General features: G+C 42.5%; 1 protein-coding gene across 2 annotated transcripts in view; it reads right to left on the bottom strand.

Moving 5' to 3' along the window:
* DNAH9 (dynein axonemal heavy chain 9) overlaps window positions 1-20,509 on the bottom strand; it is a 299,097-nt gene that overhangs the window by 83,189 nt on the left and 195,399 nt on the right. For both annotated transcript variants that reach the window (XM_004266832.3, XM_033422847.2), the window contains 3 exons: window positions 20,338-20,499; window positions 19,920-20,153; window positions 10,221-10,481 (listed from right to left, as the gene is read on the bottom strand). In XM_004266832.3, coding sequence (XP_004266880.1) covers window positions 10,221-10,481; window positions 19,920-20,153; window positions 20,338-20,499 — 657 coding nt within the window. The remainder of the gene's footprint in view (window positions 1-10,220; window positions 10,482-19,919; window positions 20,154-20,337; window positions 20,500-20,509) is intronic.

Raw genomic sequence — 20,509 nt, 5'->3', positions numbered from 1 at the left:
AGGAAGCTGCTCCATTGACTCTTGCAATGGTTTGTAGTTTGGGTCATGACAGCCTTGTCAGGGACAGCACAGATGTGGCAGATGTGCTCGCATACCTGTGCTAGTGGTTTCCCCTGGGCGAAAGAGGACAAAGGGTGAAAATACAATCAGAAACGAAAAGCCCACAATTTTAAAATATTAATAGTTTGTTAAGCATGTTCAACACATTGAATTAAGAAAATATAAAAATGTATAAAGATGAAATTGAATTCTATAACCCAGATACATCATTGTTAATATTTCTATATAATTCCTTCCAGTTTTTTTGAATATTCATATATATCTATAAATTAATCACAACTCTGGTTTCGGAGACAGAAAACCTAGCTGAAGTACAAAGGCGGATTTTCTTGCTCATGTATCTGGGGAGGATGGGACGTGAGGACCAGTGGAACTGCATTTTGAACTGCGTCAGCAGGATTCTCTGGACTCTCTTGTTTCTGCTTCTCCACGTACAGGAGTTTCTTTTTTACAAACCAGCTTCTTCATGTTGCAAGGCACTCGGCTAACCTCTCTGACCTCTACCTGGGCCACTTTCCCAGGCTCTCACTGAGCTCTGGGCACACTCACCTCTTGCACTTCCGTCTTCCCACCTCAGGACCCCTGCCTGCTACCCTCCTTCCTATGCCATTTGCCTGGCTGACCCCTTCTCATCCATCCAGATCTCAGTTCAGAAGTCCTCCCACGCAGAAAGACCCTCCCCGCCAACCTCCTCTTCCTAGTCACTGCCTATCTGAGCACCCTGGTGATCTGCATAGAACGGAGGGCAATCGGAAAAGGTTACCACTGTTTCCTTCTGGAATTACTATACTCCTCTCCTTCATGCGAACAGGGACCTCATCTCTCTCGTTAACCACTGCAGCCCCAGTGCCTAGAACAGAGACTGGCACGCAGTAGGTGCTCATCATCAACACGTGTGTTGAGCAATCAAATGAGAGGAAGGGGTGCCGCAGCTCCAGGCTCACATCCATTGCTTTGCAACTAGAAGGGAGGAAGATTTTTTCCCTCCAACGCAAGTCAAAATTAAAAGGTCCTGGGAAATGATCTTGTTCAGTGAGGTGGGGCTCCTGTCACCAGTCACCGTGGGGCAGGTGATGTGGCACTGCTAATAGGAACACAGGATGCAGGATGCAGGAGACATTTCTCAGAAGAAGGCAGATGTGGTTTTGGATGAGCCGGCATCAGGCACACTCCCCTCCCTGCCTTAGGTCTCTTGTTCTAGCTGATGCCTTGGCCTTGCCTGCTCTTCCCAGGTACCTGCCTGATGAATTCGCTCCTTTCCAAGTAAAAACTTCTCCCTCTCAAGGAGGCCCACACCCATCACCTTCTTTAATACTGAAACCTCCCACCTCCTCAATCCCCTCCCCAGCTGCCCTGGCCCCAGAGCTCCCCCTGATTCCGCTCTACGGTTTTCTTTTTTCTGCAGCATCTGCCACACTCTAATGTATTGTATAAAGTACGTTTTCATTATGCTGCTTGTCTCTCACCCGTCCCCTGTGCTAGAATAGACTCTTCATAGAGGCAGTATCTTCGCTCATGGGTGCACCACAGGCACCCAGAACACTGCCTGGCATGGAGTGCAGTCAGGGAGTCTCTGCTGAGTGAATAAACGTGTCTGCACAGTCATTCATTTGGCAAATGGGGATACAGCGGTGAATAAGAAAGGCAAAGTCCTTTTGCTCATGCACGTGGGAGAGGTGGGCAGAAAAAGAGGCCAACCTTTGATATATTGGATAGTGAGAAGTGCTCTGAAAAAAAAAAAAAAAAACAGGGCTAATGGGATAGTGGTTTCTTGAGGAATGATGGTGCCACTTTGGCTAGGGAGGGAGACCTGGGAAAGCCTTAGAGAAACTGCCATTGCACGTTGGGGAAGGGCAGAGCGTAAATGTGCAGGCGGGGGCAGGCACAAATGCCAGATTCCAGCACGATTTATAAGAGCTCTTCACATATATATGAGGATGCTAACTCTTTTCTTTTCAATTAAAAAAATTTATGATATTCTGTGACACATAGAAATTTAGTTTTTATGTAGCCCAACTGAATAATCCTTTTCCAGACGATATCTGCTATCATCCTTTGTTTTTATGCTTAGAAGCATCTTTCATATACATATGAAAATTGACCTTACCTTATAATAATTTTTCTAGTTTTTTTACAGTTTGTTTCTTACTGTTCACTGGTTAACAAGGTAACACTATTTTGTCCTTTTATTAAAAGAATAAATATTTATTGTGAAATACTTAGCAAAGATGAAGATAAAAGCCAGAATCACTCCTGATTTTACTACCTAGAGATAAACATTAGTTATGTGCTGGTGTGTTTCATTATATGTACTTAACAGATAGACTAACAGAGAAACACAGAAAAGAAAGATGCGTGAACATAAATGAATGTGGTATATATCTGGCTCATTCATTTATATATACATATACATATATGTACACACACATATACATATATCAATCATTGTTTACACTATTTTTTCAAACCTGGCTTTCACTGAAAACTGTATCTTAAACTTTTTCGTGTCATGAATTATTTTTGCAAAACATGATTTTAAATAAAGTATGTACAATTTTCTCTCATTTAGATGGTCCATAATTTATTTAGCCAACCCCATATTGTTGGGCATTTAGGTTGTTGAATTTTTAATAGCTGTTTAAATGATATGAACTTTTAGTGACATTAGAAATAAATAAGCCAAAAATCACACTGGAATTAAATTAGACTTACACTTAACTTGTAAATTATTTGAGGAATAGTGACATCCTTATAATATTAAACCTTCCCTTACACAAACTTGGTACATCTGTTTGCCTATTTATATTTTATATTACTCAAAAAAGATGTGTAGTTTTCTTCACATAGTTTCAATAAATTTATTTATGTTTATTTGTACCATGTGTCTTGGCTGTTATCTTGAAAATATTATATTTTCTAACTGGCTACTGCTGATATTAGGGAAACTATTAAATTTTGTAATGGGCCCTTAAGTCTTCCCTTTTATTTGTTTTATTACATTTTTATGACATCTATGAATAATAATACATTTGTCTGGTACTTTACAACATTTACATGTTACCATTTTTCATTTATTATTGCATGGCTAGAAAGTTTAAGACAACTGTTTTATAATAGCAGCGAAGGGGGTCATTATAGTGCTTTTTCTATGTTAATGGGAATTCCGCTAATGCTCTACCATTAGACAGGATGTTTTGCTCTCGGACTGAGATTGATTGCTTTGTGTTAGCAAAATATCCAAATATCCTTTTTTTCATACTTTACGAAGAGTTTTAATAGGAATGGATGTTGAAGTGTGTTAAGTACCATTCTGACATCTCTCAAAATGACTACAGAGCTTTTCTTCTTTGACCTATGATTGAGTATGTTTACAGGGTAGTATTATATAAGGGAAACTTATCAGTTGGTAGCATACTGTTGTTTGAATAAATTGCTGGATTTGAATTACTAGCATTTCATATGGATGTCTTATATCACTATTCATAAATTCAATTAATCTGTTTTATTTTCTTGTGCTATCTCTATCACTTTTAGTATCAAGCTTATCACATAATCAAGGCCTTAAAAAGTCCTGTAGCAAAGAAGTCTGTTAAATTCTGTAACCCTAGAATTCTCAAAAGCATTTGATTATAAAATCTACTTTTTATATAACTTGTTAATATTAAGTTAAAAAGTCAAATGAAAGGGAGAAATATTTACAATATATATACCAAGACATATAGTAAAAATTCATTTTAAAACCCTGTAAATCAATACGGAAAAGGGAAATTATCTCATAAGAAAATGGACAAAGAATCTGAACAAATAATGGACAAAGGAAGAAATCTAAATATTCGAAAAGTTGCCCAGTCTCATTAGAATCAAACCATTTACAATTTTTTTAAATGAAAAATTTTTTGCTCTCCTGTTGAGAAAAATTAGGATAATTGAAAATATCTAAGATTGGCAAAGGTGTGGGGAAAGCAGTGTTTATAACTATAAAAGAGAAGAGCTATTTTGGACAGAAATTTAGCATTACTTATATAAAAAAAGAGAATATTGTTTATATGAGTTTCCTATTGCTTCTGTAACAAATTACCACAAACGTAGTGACTTAAAACAACATGAATTTATTATCTTACAGTTCTGGAGGTGAGGGGTCCTAAGCCGAAGATGCTGGAAGGGCTGGTCCCTTCTGGAGGCTGGAGGGGAGACTGTTCCTTGCTGCTCCCACTTCTAGAGGTCGGCCGCATTGCTTGGCTCAAGGCCCCACAGCACATCAGCTGTGTCCACCCCCTGCTCTTGTCACCACATCACCACCTTCTTCTTCCGACCTTCTTGTCTCCCTCTTCTATGGACCCTTGTGATGGCATTTAGGACCCACTGGATAACCCAGGGCAATCTCCCCACTGCAAGATCCTTGACTTAATCACACCTACAGAGTCACCGTCACCATACGAAGTAAAATTCACAGGTTCCAGAGGTTAGGACGTGAGTATCTTTGGGGGTGGAGGAGGCATGATTCAGCCTGCCATGCTGTTCGACCAAACAACTGTACTTCTAATTTGGCTCAGAGAAATATTTGCACATATGCAGTAAAGACGTATGCACAAGGATATTTGTATTGGAGAAAAGAGAGAAACTAATTAAACACTCAACAGTAGATACATGGCTAAATGAAATAGAGTACGACTATAGCCTAGAATACTATAAAGCATTAAATCAACAAGATTCAATGTATGTACTGGCATGAAATAGTCTTATTTCACGAAGAAAAGTAAGTTTCCATTATCCATTTGTATTTAAAATATGACATATTTTATATGTGCATTTGTACAAATATAAATACACAGAAAAATTGCTGGACTAGATACAGCTCAAATTCTTCCAGAAGTTTTCTTTTGGGAGAGGACTGGGGCTGGAGTGGAAAGAAGGGTGACTTTATATTTTACCCTATATATTCTATACTATTTGAATTATTCGTAACACCAAAAATGCCATTATATGTTATTTGTATAATAAAAAATAAGTTTACAGGCTTCCCTGGTGGCGCAGTGGTTGAGAGTCCGCCTGCCGATGCAGGGGACACGGGTTTGTGCCCTGGTCTGGGAAGATCCCACATGCCGCGGAGTGGCTGGGCCCGTGAGCCATGGCCGCTGGGCCTGTGCGTCTAGAGCCTGTGCTCCGCAACGGGAGAGGCCACAACAGTGAGAGGCCCGCGTACCACAAAAAAAACCCCAAAAGTTTACTGTAAAAAATCCATAGGAAATAAATAGAAAATTCCAAGTAATTCTGTAAGGAGACAAAAAAAGGCCATGAAATTGTAAGCAAAACCATTCTTCAACTAAGGCAGGAAAAGTTATACTGGATTTATTTCAGTTTAGCTATAAAAGTGAAATAAAACTGCCAAAGCAGAGACTTAAAATGTACAGAGACTTACTACCATGCTCTGATTTATGTATTAACTAAAGATTTATTGTTAACTTTGAAAATGATGAGAAAATAAGGATGTGGTCCTTAAATACCAGAGTGCTGTGAACGCAGAAAAATTTGAGGCTAAGTGAGGGGTCCTTGTGTACAGGAAGCAATACCTCCCCTGTCACATGCAGTACAGTCTGATCCATTCTGCTTCATCAGGCGGGGCAGGGGTGTGGGCAGCTGAGAGAAATGGGTGAAGGCAGTTCAAAAGGTACAAACTTCCTGCTATAAAATAAAGAATCCTAGGGATGTAAGGTACAGTGTGTACAGTTAATAACACTGTATTGTGTATCTGAAAGCTGCTAAGAGAGTAAATCTTAAAAACAAAAAACAAGAAAAAAATTGGAACCATGCGTGGTGATGGATGCTAACCAGACTTACTGTGCTGATCACTTTGCAATACATTTGTATGTATCGAATCAATATGTTGTACACTTGAAACTTGTATAATGTTATATGTCAATTATACCTCAAGTTAAAAAATGCTGTTTGAGACCCATGAATCAGTTGTATCCTGCAGACTGTAAACACTGGTCCACAGTTAAGCTTCTTAGTGATGCCATGGGCTGTTATTGATCATGCTCGAGCCACCTTCAGAGACTCATCTGCATGTCGCCTGGGCACCTTCGGCTCAGACACACCACACCCCTTCATGCACCTGTGTCTTACAAACATTGTTCCTTTCTGGGATGGGCTTTTCTATCTCCTGGTCCATCTAGTGAAACACTCATCCTTGTGGCCCTTGTGTCATGGGGTTTCTCTTCCCTACTTCCTACCTGGCCAGGTGGTTAGCTATGCCCTTTTAGGTGCTCTCCAGCCAGTGAAAATTTTAAACTTTCATTTCTGTTAATGGAGTCCACACACAGTTCAGAGCTACTAGGCTGAGAACAAAACACATGCCCACTCCCCCCAACTCCAGCTCACCAGAAGCCACCGCTTACAAATTCTTCCATCATTCCTTTTAGATTTCATGCCTTATTGATAATGGATACACTGATGCTGCTATGTACTTCATTTTAGATGCTCTTGAAAGACTTCCTATTGTAGAGTGTGACTATTTATTTTTATTGCCCTCTTTTCTCCCCTAAGGTCCTCCCCCCATTATGGTCACATCAAAATTTTAGTTCAAATTCAGTATATACATGACTACGATTATAAACATTGGTTACCTTGGGTTATATTTTCTTGTTTGCATACCTTTAATTTTTTTCTGAAATTAATAAATACTTTCATTGTTTGTTTCCTTATAAGGTAAACTTCTAGGCAAATATCTGAAAGAGGAGGTAACCATGGAGATACTTGGGAGAAGACATTCCACACAGAAGCAATTTCTCATTCAAAGGCCCTGGGCTGATATTGTGCTGGAAGTGTTTCAGATACAGTGAGAAGGTCAGTGTGGGTGGACTGGAGTGACAACTGGAAGAGAAGTGACTGGGGTGTAGACTGTATAGTAGAAGAGGTGAACCAGGCAAAATCATGTAGGGCCTTGCAGGCCATGGTGACAACTTTGGATTTTATTCTGAATATTATGGATCCTAAAATTTATATGGAACCATAAGAGACCCAGAATTGCCCAAGCAATTCTTTTCCCGAAGAAAAAGAACAAAGCAGGAGGCATAACCCTCCCAGACTTCAGACAATACTACAAAGCTATAGTAATCAAAAGAGCATGGTATTGGCACAAAAGCAGACATATGGATCAACAGAACAGAATAGAGAGCCCAGAAATAAACCCATACACCTATGTCAATTAATCTTGAATATGATGGGAAGCCAATGGAAGGTTCTGAACAGAGGGATGATGTGGTCAAACTGTTGTCTTAAAAAGGTCACTCAGACAGCTGCAATGGGCAAAGACAGCGCTGGAGCAAGGCTGTAAACAGCGAGGCCAAGTGAGAGGCTATTGCAATAGTCCAATGAAGATACGATGGTGGCTTGGACCAGGGTGACAGCAGTAGAGATGATATAAAGCATTTGAATTCTAGATATATTCTGAAAGTAGAATGGATAGAACTTGCTAATAGATTGGATGAGAGTGTGAGAGAAAGAGCCCATTAATTCCTATTTGCCCCTTTCTTTGTAACAGAGAAAAGAAAGTGAGGGATTAAGAAGTTCAGTGACTAGTGCCAGGCTTCACAGCCAGTTAGAAGAAAGCACCTATCATGTTGCCTGGTACATAGTAGGCACTCATTAAAAATGAGTTTTACTCCCTTTGTGGCAGAGATATCTAGACTTCAAATCCAGTGCTATTTTCAGAATTCTATCCCATTACTTCCATGAGTTACATCTCTATGTGATTATTTCTACCAACAATGATCAACTAACTAATCAGCCAACAAATTAACCAAGAGTATTTATGGGCTTTTGCTGTTTCCAGCGTTGTGGAAACAGATGAGGTAACACTGTTATAACGACACCATCAACCACAACAAACGTTTATTGAATGGCTGCCATCTGTTAGCTACTTTTCATAACTTATCTCATTGAATCCTTATAACAACCTGATGGGGACTATATTACTATTACCTCCATTTTACAGGTGAGGAAACGGACGCTCAGAGAAGAAAAAATCATTCCTAGAGCCACACGCAGTGAATAGTTCAGCCAGGATTTGGACTCAGCTCATCTTAGAAAATATAATCCCTGTGTCAAAAGATCTTATGAGAGACATCAGTCTTCTTGGCAAGAAATGATCAATGAGCACTTACAAGAGGGTGAATAAATAACGTGGTCTCTCTTTTGTGCTCTGGAAATCAGAAAAGGGACAGACTGATCTCGAATGTAAGTTTGATTTTGAAATATGGGTCGTATTTAGACAGAGTGAGATGAAAGGAGAGGGAATCCTAGGTTGCAGCAGTGAAGTGATGTCTAATCAAAGGCCTGGCGGTTGAGATGATGCTACTGGGGGGTCAGGGAGACCCAGACCCGGCTGTATTAACAGGTTCAGGCTGAGAAGTGGTAGCATAATTGGGCTACACCTCCGATTCCCCGTCCACCTGATGATACCCAAAACTTTCCTGGAGGAATCTTGTGTTCTCTAGGGTAGAGGCCCACTTAAGGCCTTTCTAGGTCCTTCCTTTTAGGGACTTTTCACCCCACATCATAAAAAAATACTAAGATGCATTTAGTATTTAATCTCACATTAAATACATTTTATACATAAGTATACATCACAGGATTTTACAATGTCCCCAGTTCAGTCTCAGATTTTCTGAGGCCCTAAGTCAAGAGATGCTTCCTTCCAAAGTGAGGTGTGAGTTGGCTACACAGAACTAATAAAAGAAGGTTTCAATAGACCACAGTTTTGACTCTTGAACATTTCACTTGCACTGAGGGTATAAAGGAGTCAGGAGATCGAAGATTAAGAGAGAATGTTTAGTGAGAACTGCTGCTGAGCCCCACCCACTCTGCCTTTAAGAGAGGATGGGGGGCATTTGCACTTCACATCAAGTCTGGAGAGAAGGGGGCTTTAAGGAGACCACTCAGAGAGCTTAAACGTTTCCCGCACAATTTGAATCACACAGTGGACTGGGATCTAACCTACACCCCAGAAATCTACAGGATGAGAAATCCAGGCTAGTCCCCTGACAGTGGAACTAGGGTAATTTACTGCACAGGTGGCCAATGCTCTCAGAGCCTGTCTGGAGAAAGGAGGCTCAGGTGTCTCCCGAGGAGCAGAGGTGACTGCTGGCACGGCACACCTCGCTTAGGCTGTCTTAGACCTTGACCAAGTAAGTCATCCACGCGATGGGCAAGTGAATAGCTAGACCCTCATGAGAAGGAGGAGAAAGCAACCGGCAGGGAAAGATCCCTGTGACTGGCAGAGGGTCTCCAAAGAGCTGATGTGAGCATCCCGATAAACGGTCAGCTTTTCAGTCCCTCTCCGATGCCAACTCCTGGTGACATGGGTCTGTCTGCCCCCTTTTCCGCCTTCCTCCCTTACCCCTTCAGCCATGGTCATCCAAATAGGAAAGAAGGTTAATTGTGAAAACTATAAAAGGAAGAAGTAGTAACCACATGCTCCTCCCCACACATAGAATACATTTAAAGGGAACCAGAATAAAACTGCCTATGACTGCATCTCAAGAGTCATGGTTGTCCCACCAAAAGGTCATGTATATGAGTTGAATTTAGTTGACACACAATTGCATGCTGTTGACACCTGAATACTTGCTGAGTTCGATTTTGTAGAATTTTTTTCTCATATTTTGGAGACAACATCTTTTTAGTCTCATATCTTAAATATTTTCATAGGGTCCTAAAAGGCTCATGTGTCCTATAGTACATAATGGGTAAAATGACCATGGACTGCATAGCTGCAAGATCTCTGGGCTTGGATTCTGAAGATGTGAGTTCAAGCCTGGCTCTAACATTGAGGTTTGTGACTCTGGGCAAGACTCTGGGCCCTGGCTTTCTCATCAGTGAAGCGAGGAGGCTGGACCAGTTGGCCTCTCCTGTCCTGACTGATTCTCACACTCACGTCTCTTGGATTTCATTGGTAGCTCGTGGATCCTGACATACAGTCAGCTTAAATAAACGTTTATTTGCTTAATGAATAAACCAGTGACAGCTGGTCCCAGCCAAGCCCTCCCGACTTTGCCTTTGTGTCTCTTTGGAACAGGAGAGTAGCAGGTTGTCTTTGGGTCACAGGAGAGTCTGCTCCTCCCCCGAGGGATAGGCAAGCACGCAGACGCGGCTCCTACCTTGCTGAGGGTGCTGAGGGCTGCCTGGGCCGCCGTGAGCGCTGGCTCTGCCTTGGCCAGGTCTTCCTCGCAGTCCTCCTGCTTCTGCTTCACCTCTAGCGTGAGGAGGGCCACCTTCTGCGCCTCCTTGTCTGCGATGGCTTTCTCTCTGCTTGCCTTGTCTGTCTCTACGCCCACCACCTGAATCAGCTTGTCTGCATCTGCATTCTTCTGTTTCAGTTCCACTTCCTGGGCAGCCAGCTTGGCTTTCAGATCATCCACCTGCAGCAGAGAAGCAGCAGGTTTATTCGGACATGACTGTGGGGGTCTGACCCTGCAGAGCAGAGAAGAATGCCGACTCCTGATGCAAAGGTGAAAAGCTGAGATCTCAGCTGGGACCAAGCTCCCTGACCTGGGAAAGAAAAGGAACCCTGGACTCCCTCTTCCTCTCCCCTCTGCAGTAAATGTGGTGGAAGATTCTAAGCAACACATGCCCTGACCTTCCTTTCTCCTTGATGCCCAAATGACATAGGCTGCTTCTCACTGACATTGGTGCCTATATTTTACAAAACCTCACATGCCTAACATAACACTTTGCACATAGTAGGCCCTTAATAAAAACCAGGCATTCTTTAATTGAAATTGGCCAATGTGGAACACACCAAGGATTTAGCAAACTATAAAAATGAGTGTCCACTGTGCATCCTGAAAGATGGAATATATGAACAGACAGTGACCAGACCATAAAAGTAGAACTCTGAATCAGAACTCACAGTAACCAGCCCAGGAAACCAGCCCATTATCTACAATAACCAGCTCAGGAAGCCAGCCTGCTATAGGTCATACTTGTAGGAAGTCAGATTACTGTCCAAGTAACAGTCCAGGAAGACAGATAACAACCACTGTAACAATCAGCCCCAGATGGCCAGGACTTGATTAATAACTGACAACTTTCTTAATTTTCTCCCTGCTTCCAACGTAGGACCAATGAGAGAAATTCAAACACACACCCCTAACCAATCACACAGGGTGCCCTGCTTCCAGTCAGCCCTCCTCCAGCTTCCAAGGGCCAACAGCCTTCATCCAGGAACGTTCCCTTCTTCCCACTATCAAGCTTTCCCGCTCCTCTGCCTGCCTTTGTGTCTCTGCCAAAGTGCGAACAATGGTGGCTGACGCCCTTGCTACAGCAGGCTCTGAACAAAGAGCCTCTGAGTGTTCTCATTTGGTTCGTCTTCATCTGTTTCCACAATCCTTTCAAGAAATAGATGACCAGGTTGAAATGGGACAGCAAGGATTCCGATGGTCCTGACCACCTGGGTTCCCTGCCCAGCCTCCATATTCATGTGCATTTGGAGGCAGTAATGAAGTGATGGGGATGTTGGCTCTCAGGAAACCTTCTATTTCCCTGATCAGCTAGGGAGGGATGAATGGTTTTCTATGTGTTCAGTAGACTGTGATGGTTCTCAGAATGTGGTCCTTGGACCAGAAACATCAGCATCACCTGGGTACTTGTTAGAAATGCAAATTCTCCGGCCCACTCTGGACTTACTGGATCGGAAACTCTGGCAATGGGGCCCTGAGATCTGTGTTTTAACAGGCCCTCTGGGTGAATCTGATGCCCGCCTAGGTTTGAGAATCATTGGCCTAAGTCATGGCTTTTTCATGTGCAAGGAGAAGACTCATCTATTTCTGGAAAGTAAAAAAGCCAATTGTACTTGCAATATGGTCCATAAACTTTACATTGCAGCATGACCTCTCGTCCCTCATTTTCCTGAAGTCTATTTCACGCAACAACCAAATATTACTTCAGAGCTCGTGGAACGCGTCAAACAGATCCCAGTGCTTTATGATACAAAAATAAAACGGAGGCTTAGAAGCTTCTGATAATCCCTTTTCATGGCAGATCGAAAGAAAAGAAAATGAAGGCAGAAGAAAAAAAGAACGCTCTTTAATTTTGTGTATCCATAGAAACTGGAGACTTTGCATTAACCTCAAATGAAGGCCTGCTCCCTAGAACTCGTCTTATGTTCCCGCATTGGAAGGTTAATCCATCTCCACCTCCCGTTGTTCAGCTGCAGAGAGTTATTTCTACAAGGACAAAGATGCAATTGTAAATCAAAATGATTGAACCACATAATCACTCCAGTCAGCAAACACACCAGTAACTTTTTGTTCCTTTTTAAATCTTGGGAGATTTGAGAAAATTGAAGTGGGTTTTTTGTTGTTGTTGTTGTTGTTATTGTTGTTTGTTTTACGGATTGCAGATTTGGCTTATGACCTCAGGCTCACATTACCGGCACTATGGATGGGAGCTTTATAGCTCTTAAGCTGTGACGTGGAGTGACATGAGGGTCCCACCAGTCAGAAGTAGGCTGCTCCCCACAAAGCTACAGAGAAAGCACAACTCAGGGTCATTTTATGGCTCTTATGTAGTAGAACAGGACATTGAAATAGGTTACTTAAATTTTTTGTCTTCCTTTTTTCCCTTATTCAAAGCATTCGAGCCATATTCTGGGTCTCTTCTTATTTAGACACTCCCATGCCTGGGTAGGAGGATTAAGAGGGAAAGTGTCACCAATACTGATGAGACCCTTTCTCTCAGTCTTGCCAACCCCATGACTATTGACCATATGTGCCAGGTGGGGGGATGCTGACTGAGTCCAGTGAGGATCGGATAGTGGTGAGAGACCCTCTCTTCTTTGAGGTCCAGGCACATGATGTTACGGAGAGAGGCCAAGCTTCTCAGGACCTCCCCCCAGAGCTCCAGAAGGAGAAGGAATCCAGGATAATCAGTCGCCAAAAACACTCCACTGAGGAGTGGAAGCCTGGAGATATCTTCCTTCTTGACACTGAGGAGTGGAAGCCTGGAGATAGATAGCTTCCTTCTTGACTCAGAATCCATATAGTCACCCAACACTTTCTGATATGAATTTGGGCTTCAAGCAGGCTTTCCTCTTAGATATAGATGTTTTCCATCTATAGTAGATATCTGTTAGGTTTGCCTGCCTAATAATAATAATTAAAAAAACCCCTATGTTTTGGTAACATAGTTTGATTTTCCTTTGAAGACCTTTCCTTTGCAAGTCTTTGTATTTTGGGTGAAGCTGACTTTGGTGGTTGTCATGGATCCTGGCTTGGCCAATGAGAGTATCCAAGTTACAGAGATTGGTTCAACTATGGGCAAACCAATGACCCAAAGAGGTCAATCAGAGCCAACCCAGGAACTTGGCTGAAAATACTGGTAAAGAAGCAAAGCAGACAGAATACTAATCTGAGGTTTCAGAGCCATGGGGGTTGCCCGCTTGAACAGGGACATCTAGTGAATATGCAGCACCAGTCTTGTCCAAAGTAAACTCTATCCCTCACTTTTCAGTTATATGAATCAATCCACTTTTTTTTTGTTTTTTATTTTTTAATTTAATTTATTTTTTAAAAGATTTTTTTGATGTGGACCATCTTTAAAGTCTTTATTGAATTTATTACAATATTGCTTCTGTTTCATGCTTTTTTTGGTTTTTTGGCCGTGAGGCATGTGGGATCTTAGCTTCCTGACCAGGGATCAAACCTGCACCCCCTGCACTGGAAGGTGAAGTCCTAACCACTGGACTGCCAGGGAAGTCCCAATCCACTTTTAAAAATTTTGTTTTGTTGTCTTGTCTAAACCAACATTAGTTGGATTTTCGTTAGTTGCCATCGAAAGGGCCCTGATAAATATCTAATGCAATCTCAAAATTTTCTCTCCTCTTCTCCTTCCCTCCCCTGCTGTATTTTCCATCTTTTCATCTTTTTTTTTTTTCTTGTAGGGTGAATTTGAGTTAGTTATTTTTTTTCACTTGCAACCAAAGGGTCTTGAGAAATACATCATCATAAATTAACTGTCAACTTCAGGTGGCCTGAGATTATTTTAAATCCCAAGATAAACTGAACTTAAAAGTTTCCAGATAGACAGATTTGTGGATTAAATCCTATCTGCAGGGAACTGGTAGTGGCCTACAGGCCACCATCTATGAACGCTTCTTCCGGCCAACAGACCCTCTTCCTCATGAACCCACTGGAGTTAGACACAGAAGCGAGGTCGCCAGTGAGAGAGGAAGGGAGGCCCCAGTCACAGTGGGGGGCTCTGACTGTGTCACGGGAGAGAACTGACTGCCCTCCAAAGACTGACTTTTTAACTTGAAGTGACCAAGTCAACCTGAAATGCAAAATTAAGAGATTTCTACTCTTAAAGGAAAAAAGATGGACCCAGAGCTAAGTTAAACTCAGTTACGGAAAAATAAAGTTATATTCTGACCAGCTGAATCAAAGCATGAAATTATAAGTCTAAAGTTTATTAAATTTTAGACTACCATACGATTGTTAATTATTGTCATTATTACTACTTCCAATACTACTATTATTGCTAAATAAATTCAGGGTCTGTCTGAGCCTGAGCTGTAAGATCCATTTAGCCTACTCCTACCAGATTATGTACACCAAAAGCTGTCACAATTGGGTAGAAGGATACCGTAGAATATAATTCAAGTCATTACCCTTATACCAAGATTTATGGCGCTGTACTTCTGTCCTTTTCTACCAAAGGAATAATTCCAGATGAAGGGTTTATATCAGAGTTAGGCACCCCAGATACCATTTTTACAAGAAGAATCATCATTATATAACCATCAATAAGTTTGGAATATACATCAGGTGACAGAATTGCAAAAGACCCATTCTCTACCCACTCTCTGAACTTGCAGGTGATTTTAGAACCTGTTCATTTGTTTATTTGCCTATCCATCTATCATCTACCCATCTACCCATTTATAGAACACATTCTATGTGCAACTGAATCCTGATTTCTGCCCTTGAAGAACTGATAACAGTATGGCATGATATATGCAAGAGAAGAAACATAATTCAAGGATTAATTCATGACATTGTTAATCAACCATACTTCAATTTTCAAAAAAAGGATGAATAATTCAAGGAACATAGAGAAAATAGAGAAGGAAATGTATACTGCTCAGAGCTTAGAGAGGGCTTCTGGGCAGGGAGCTATCAAATATTTTTAGATCCTGACAGTGACAAGTTGACAAGGTGGGGGCATATATAAAGACACAGAGATGTGAGCAAGCTGTGGAGTTTGGGGGGAACTTCAAATAGTAGTGCTGGACTTCAGGGTAGTAGAAAAGAGGAAGAGGAGAGTGAAGCTATATGCAATTTAGAAAGTTCCAGAAAAGTTCAGAGAATCTGAACTGCACTGTCTAGATCATTAAGGCCTACTGAAGAGAATACTCAGACTTGTGGTTTGAACAAAGAGCACGCTAAGAGCAGGAGAGAGGTTGGTCTGAAGATGTGCTGTCTAGCTTGGCAGCCACCAGCCACGTGTGGTTAATGAGCACTTGAAACGTGGCTTAAAGTGTAGCATTCTACTTCGTCTCTCTTACTGTATTCTGGCAGCATTCCAGACTGCAAGCACTTAAAACGTGGCTTGTTCCAATTGAGATGCGCTGTAAGTATAATCATACAAATGAGTTTTTGAAGCCTTGTAGGAAAAAAGGGAAAATACTTTATTAACAACTTTTTTTACATTGATTACATGTTAAAATGATAATATTTTGGATATACTGGGTTAAATAAAATGTTACTAAAATATGTGATAAAATTATATACTACTAAAATATATAATTAAAATAAAATTCACTTCATTTTTACTTTTTTTGATGCAGCCACTAGAAAATTTAAATTTGCATCTATGTCTTGCAGGGTGTTTCTATTGGATAGTGCTGGTCTAGAGTGCTGTCAGAATATAGTCAGGGAGACTAAGTAGAATGTTATTAATTAATTCATTCATTCATTCATTCAACAAATACTTATTGAGTGCCTGCTCTGTCCACGCACTGTTTTAGGCACTTGGGATACATCAGCAAACAAAACAGACAAGGATCCCTGTTCTTATAGAGCTTGTATCCAACAGATGGAGATAGACCGCAAAACATAAATATAATGAGAAGTAAATTATATAATTTGTTAGAGAGGGGCAAATCCTATGGGGAAAAGATAAAGTAGAGCAGAATAAGGGGATCAGGAGTGGTGTGGGGTCGCAATTTAAAATGGGGTCATCTGGTAGGATTCTTTGAGAAAGTGACATTTGAAGGAGATGAGGGAGGAAGCCTTCAGTGGATATTAGAGGGAAGAGCATCCCAGGGAGAGGAACAGCCAGTACAAAGGCCTGAAGTGTCTGAGGAAAGAGCAAAGAAGGGGTGAGGTTCAAGAGGAAGCCGTGGGGTTGGGACAGTAGGAGATGAGGTCTGAGAGTTAACAGGGCAGGGCTGGGGAGGAGCCTCATTGTAATGAGGGAAATAGGGGCCATCTCAGGGTTTTAAGCAAAAAAGTGACATACCTGTGCTTTAAATTGATCACTTCACTCTGGCTGCTCAGCTGATGACAGACTATTCAGGGGGCAACAGTGGATGCAGACAAACTAGTTAGATGGTATCGTAGCTACCCAAGTAAAAGATGTCTGTGGCTCAGATCAGGGTAGTAGCAGTGTAGGAGGTGCAGTGGGATTCTGGGCATGTTGGCAGTCAGAGCCAACTGTGATTTTCTGATGGACTGGCTGTAGGTGGTGAGAGAAAGAGAGGCATGAGCAGAGTCAAGGGTAACCTCAAAGAGTCTGGCTGATAGGTGATGCAAGAGGATGTGGGTGAAGCAGGCTTGGGATGGGGGAGACACTTGAGAGTTCAGTTTATCGAAATAATCTGGGTAAGAAGTGTCTAAAATGGGGGACACAGCAAGAAGAGTACCTCTGAGAGGTACTTGGAAAACTTATAGAATGTATTAACGCTGAAATGTGGGAAGTGAGGGAAGGGGAGGAGTCTAAGATAACACTGCAGTTGCCGGGGTAGGTAACTGGGTAGATAGACGTATTATTCATTCAAGTAGAGAAGATAGAAGGAGAAGAAACAGACTGATGCCAGGACTCAGGAGGGTTCTCCACCGACTATGGCAGATAGAGCTGGATTCACCTCACGGTATAACCAGGCTTCTCCTTGTTAAACAGAGATTACCTAAAACAGGAAAACAGACTCCGTTCATTGTCTGCTCAAAGCCCCAGGGTCTGTACAAGACAGAATACTGGGCACTGCTCTGTGAGTGTCAGAGCACCTTTCCCATTGTTTGCTCCCCAGCAATTGTCCTTTGCACAGACTGACCAGCAATTCCCAGAGGATAAATGGCTAGGAGGTGGAACAGGGGCTGGTGGGGATACAGAATGTTCTGAGGGCACTGTAGGTTGGGGGAGACAGGAAGAGGAAGAGCTGAGAGATGGTAAAAAATAAATCTGGTAGTACTGCATTCTGGGATTCTATCTTTTGCTGTTTTCTAGACGTTCAGAGATTGAGAGAACAAGAAAGGGATTGGGGCAAGAAGACGCTACCTTTCTCTGACAAAGGTGGGCACCAGGTAAGCTGCTAGGGCCTGGACTGGGATCTGTGTACTGTAGCTCTGAGAAGGGGGTTTGGTCATGACACTAATGGAAAGAGAGTAGCATCACAGATAATTGTCACATACGATTTGTTGACAAACATCGAGTTTGAACAGATCTCACCATGCTGGAAGGTAAACAAAGGGGAAAAAATGTCTTTATATAAATACAGGACAAAGAAAGGAATAGCATCTAGAAGACTATGATGAGCAACACAGCTCTGAAAATGAACCATTACTGGATCTAGAAAAGACATCAGAAAAGCTATTCGACATCATCGGTAGAATGGTTTCTGTGATATAGTTGCAGAAAAATAGGCTGAAATAAAAAAGCAACTTTGGAAAGGGAAAAGGATGAGATGAGGAAGGTCTGTGGGGATATCAAAAATGTAATAGTGTAGTTGAAGTCTTCACTGGAAGCCTAAGAAGCAGAAGCGATATTGCCCACGATTAGATTAGTATTGTTGGGGATAAACTTGAAAAGCTCTCCTAGAATGTAGAGGAAAAGGCCAAAGGGATGGAAAGCAATGAGGCAGCAGATAATAGATATGGAGCACAAGGAACCCATCTAGTTCATCATTGCTCCTGGAGGAGAGGCCCGACCAGATGAGCAAAAGCTGATAATAGAAGAAAAATTTCCCGAGCAGAAGAAATTCCACGTGTATAGATTGCAAGGGCTCATTGCATCCCACTAAGTGAACGGAAATCCTTTAGATACATTACGTCTATGAATCAAGAAACTGAAGTAGGGAGAAAGGGCAAGTCAGAAGGAGGAAGTTCAATAGAGCTATTCCAAAGGCAGAGCTCCAAGAAAGTGACAGTAAATGAAAGGCTTAGAAATCTAGAGGAACATGTGATGCCCAAGAATTAAATTGATTACAATTTTAGTTTAATTGTGCAAATGCATGAAATTTCATTGCCTTAATGAGAGGCCGGCTCTGCGGCTGGTAAGCAGAGCACAAAAAGGGGCCATTGAGGGACCAGCAATATTTGATGGGCATGAGCAGGGCAGAGAAGGCGCTAGAGCTGTCCCCAGCTCTCAAGGGAAGGACAGTAAATTAACTGAAATAGATTCGTTCCATTTGGAAGAGTAAGCAGAAAAACAAAACAAGGACAAGACAACAGGGGCCTTCTTCTGATGGCCAACCACTTAGGAACATTTGAGGGAACGCATGATATGAGACAGGATTTGTTTAAGAAATTAGATTCCAATGGCTCTTTGACAGATTACACGGTAAGACACAGAAACATAAGAAAATTGGTATAACCCTGCAACCATTTCTCCCAGCCATTCATCTCTTTGGGTTTTGATGATGAAAGGACTATGTGTTGGAGAGGAAAAGAAAGTAGAGGAAAAGGAAGAGGTGATAAACAGAAAGACAGAAGAGGAGATTCAGGGGATTCCTGTACCAGTGAGAGGAAGCGCCAAACTGCAGCTGGGGATGTGCACTTCCACTGGAGAACTCGGCTGGGCTTCTGGTGAGGCAGGAAAGACAGGGACGGGCCTTAGGCAGAGGGCAATATCACCTCCTTGTTTTGCTTTTTAATGAGGCCATGATGCATGGAGGAATGGCATCTAAAACAGAAACTGTGTAGCATCTGAACAAGAAACTCTGACCATGAAAACTGCAGACCATGCGCAATAAAAATGCACAGGTTGCTGATGACTCTGTACGACCTTTCACGTGTGGCACTTGACTAGTAAGGCAGAATTTAAGGGAAAACAGCTCTTAGAGTGCATGTATTGTGGCTTCAGGAGATGAATGGGCAGGACCGGGAGTTGATGCAACCTGGTGCCATCCAGGCCACCCTTCAACCCTCCCCCAGTGAATATTCCATCCCTAATCACAAAGACCCCACCCATTCAAAGGGCTAAAAATAGGATAAAAGGAGGATCAAAAAACCCTGCGGCGGGCCCCTCACTGTGAGGATGCCCGAACTCTTGAGTGTGTAACTTTCACTTCTGCACTGAATAAACTGCTTCTTTGCTCTCTTTGCTCCTCAGTGTGTGTGTGTGTGTTTTCCTTTGTGTTTTGTGTTCCTTGCCCAAACTCTTTTGGATGAGTTCAGCAAGAACCTGGACCTCTGATAAAGCTTTTTGGGTATCACCGGCACTGTCCTGATGGCACCGGGGCCTCTGGAGAGCAGTGTGTGGTCGGCAGACCGTGACTGTGGTCCTCCAGTCCTCTGGAAAGGGGCCGCCCCCACTACCTTCGAGCCCCCCGAAGGCAGGAGGACTGGAAGGACGTCGCTCACCTGGGCGGAGGTGCTGTGGAGCTTCAGCAGCCCGTTCTCCAGCCGCTCCATCTTGGACTTGAGCTCCCTTCTGTTCCTGCACAGCAGGCTCTGGTAGAGTCTGATGAACTCCAGGAATGATTTGGGGGTTGTGTAGTTGTAGTGCTGCTCATTGCTCAGATAGGACTGGGAGGTGTGGTTGACACTTGTGTGGACAAAAGCCATGAACTTGCTAATCGATGGCTTGACTGTGGGCTAGAATCAAAGGGCAGGAAGTAAAGAGGTCATCTGGCCATGAAGACGGCAGGTGACTGCCCACCCAGCTTGTTGCTTCACCACAAGGAAAGCTGTGCTCCAACAACCTGGAGTTGCTGGATGTGGGGTTCCTTGTACCCAGAGGTGGAGAGGAGCTTGAGGGGTGTCTCCTTTGCCCTCTCACCTCAATGTCCTCTGTGTCCTGCAGGAAGCGGAAGCTGACGGACTCCAGGGCTTGCTGCGGCCACTCATGGAACCAGTCGATGACTGTGCAGTTCACGATGGCGGGGAACTTCCTGCTGCGGACCCTCAGCTTGGTCCCCACCGGGGAGAAACAGAGAGTCACCTGAGAAGGC

Source organism: Orcinus orca, chromosome 19 (assembly GCF_937001465.1).
Source record: "Orcinus orca chromosome 19, mOrcOrc1.1, whole genome shotgun sequence".
NCBI lineage: Eukaryota > Metazoa > Chordata > Mammalia > Artiodactyla > Delphinidae > Orcinus > Orcinus orca.
Note: the sequence above shows the minus strand (reverse complement) of the source record. Positions and strands in the feature narration are given on the sequence as shown.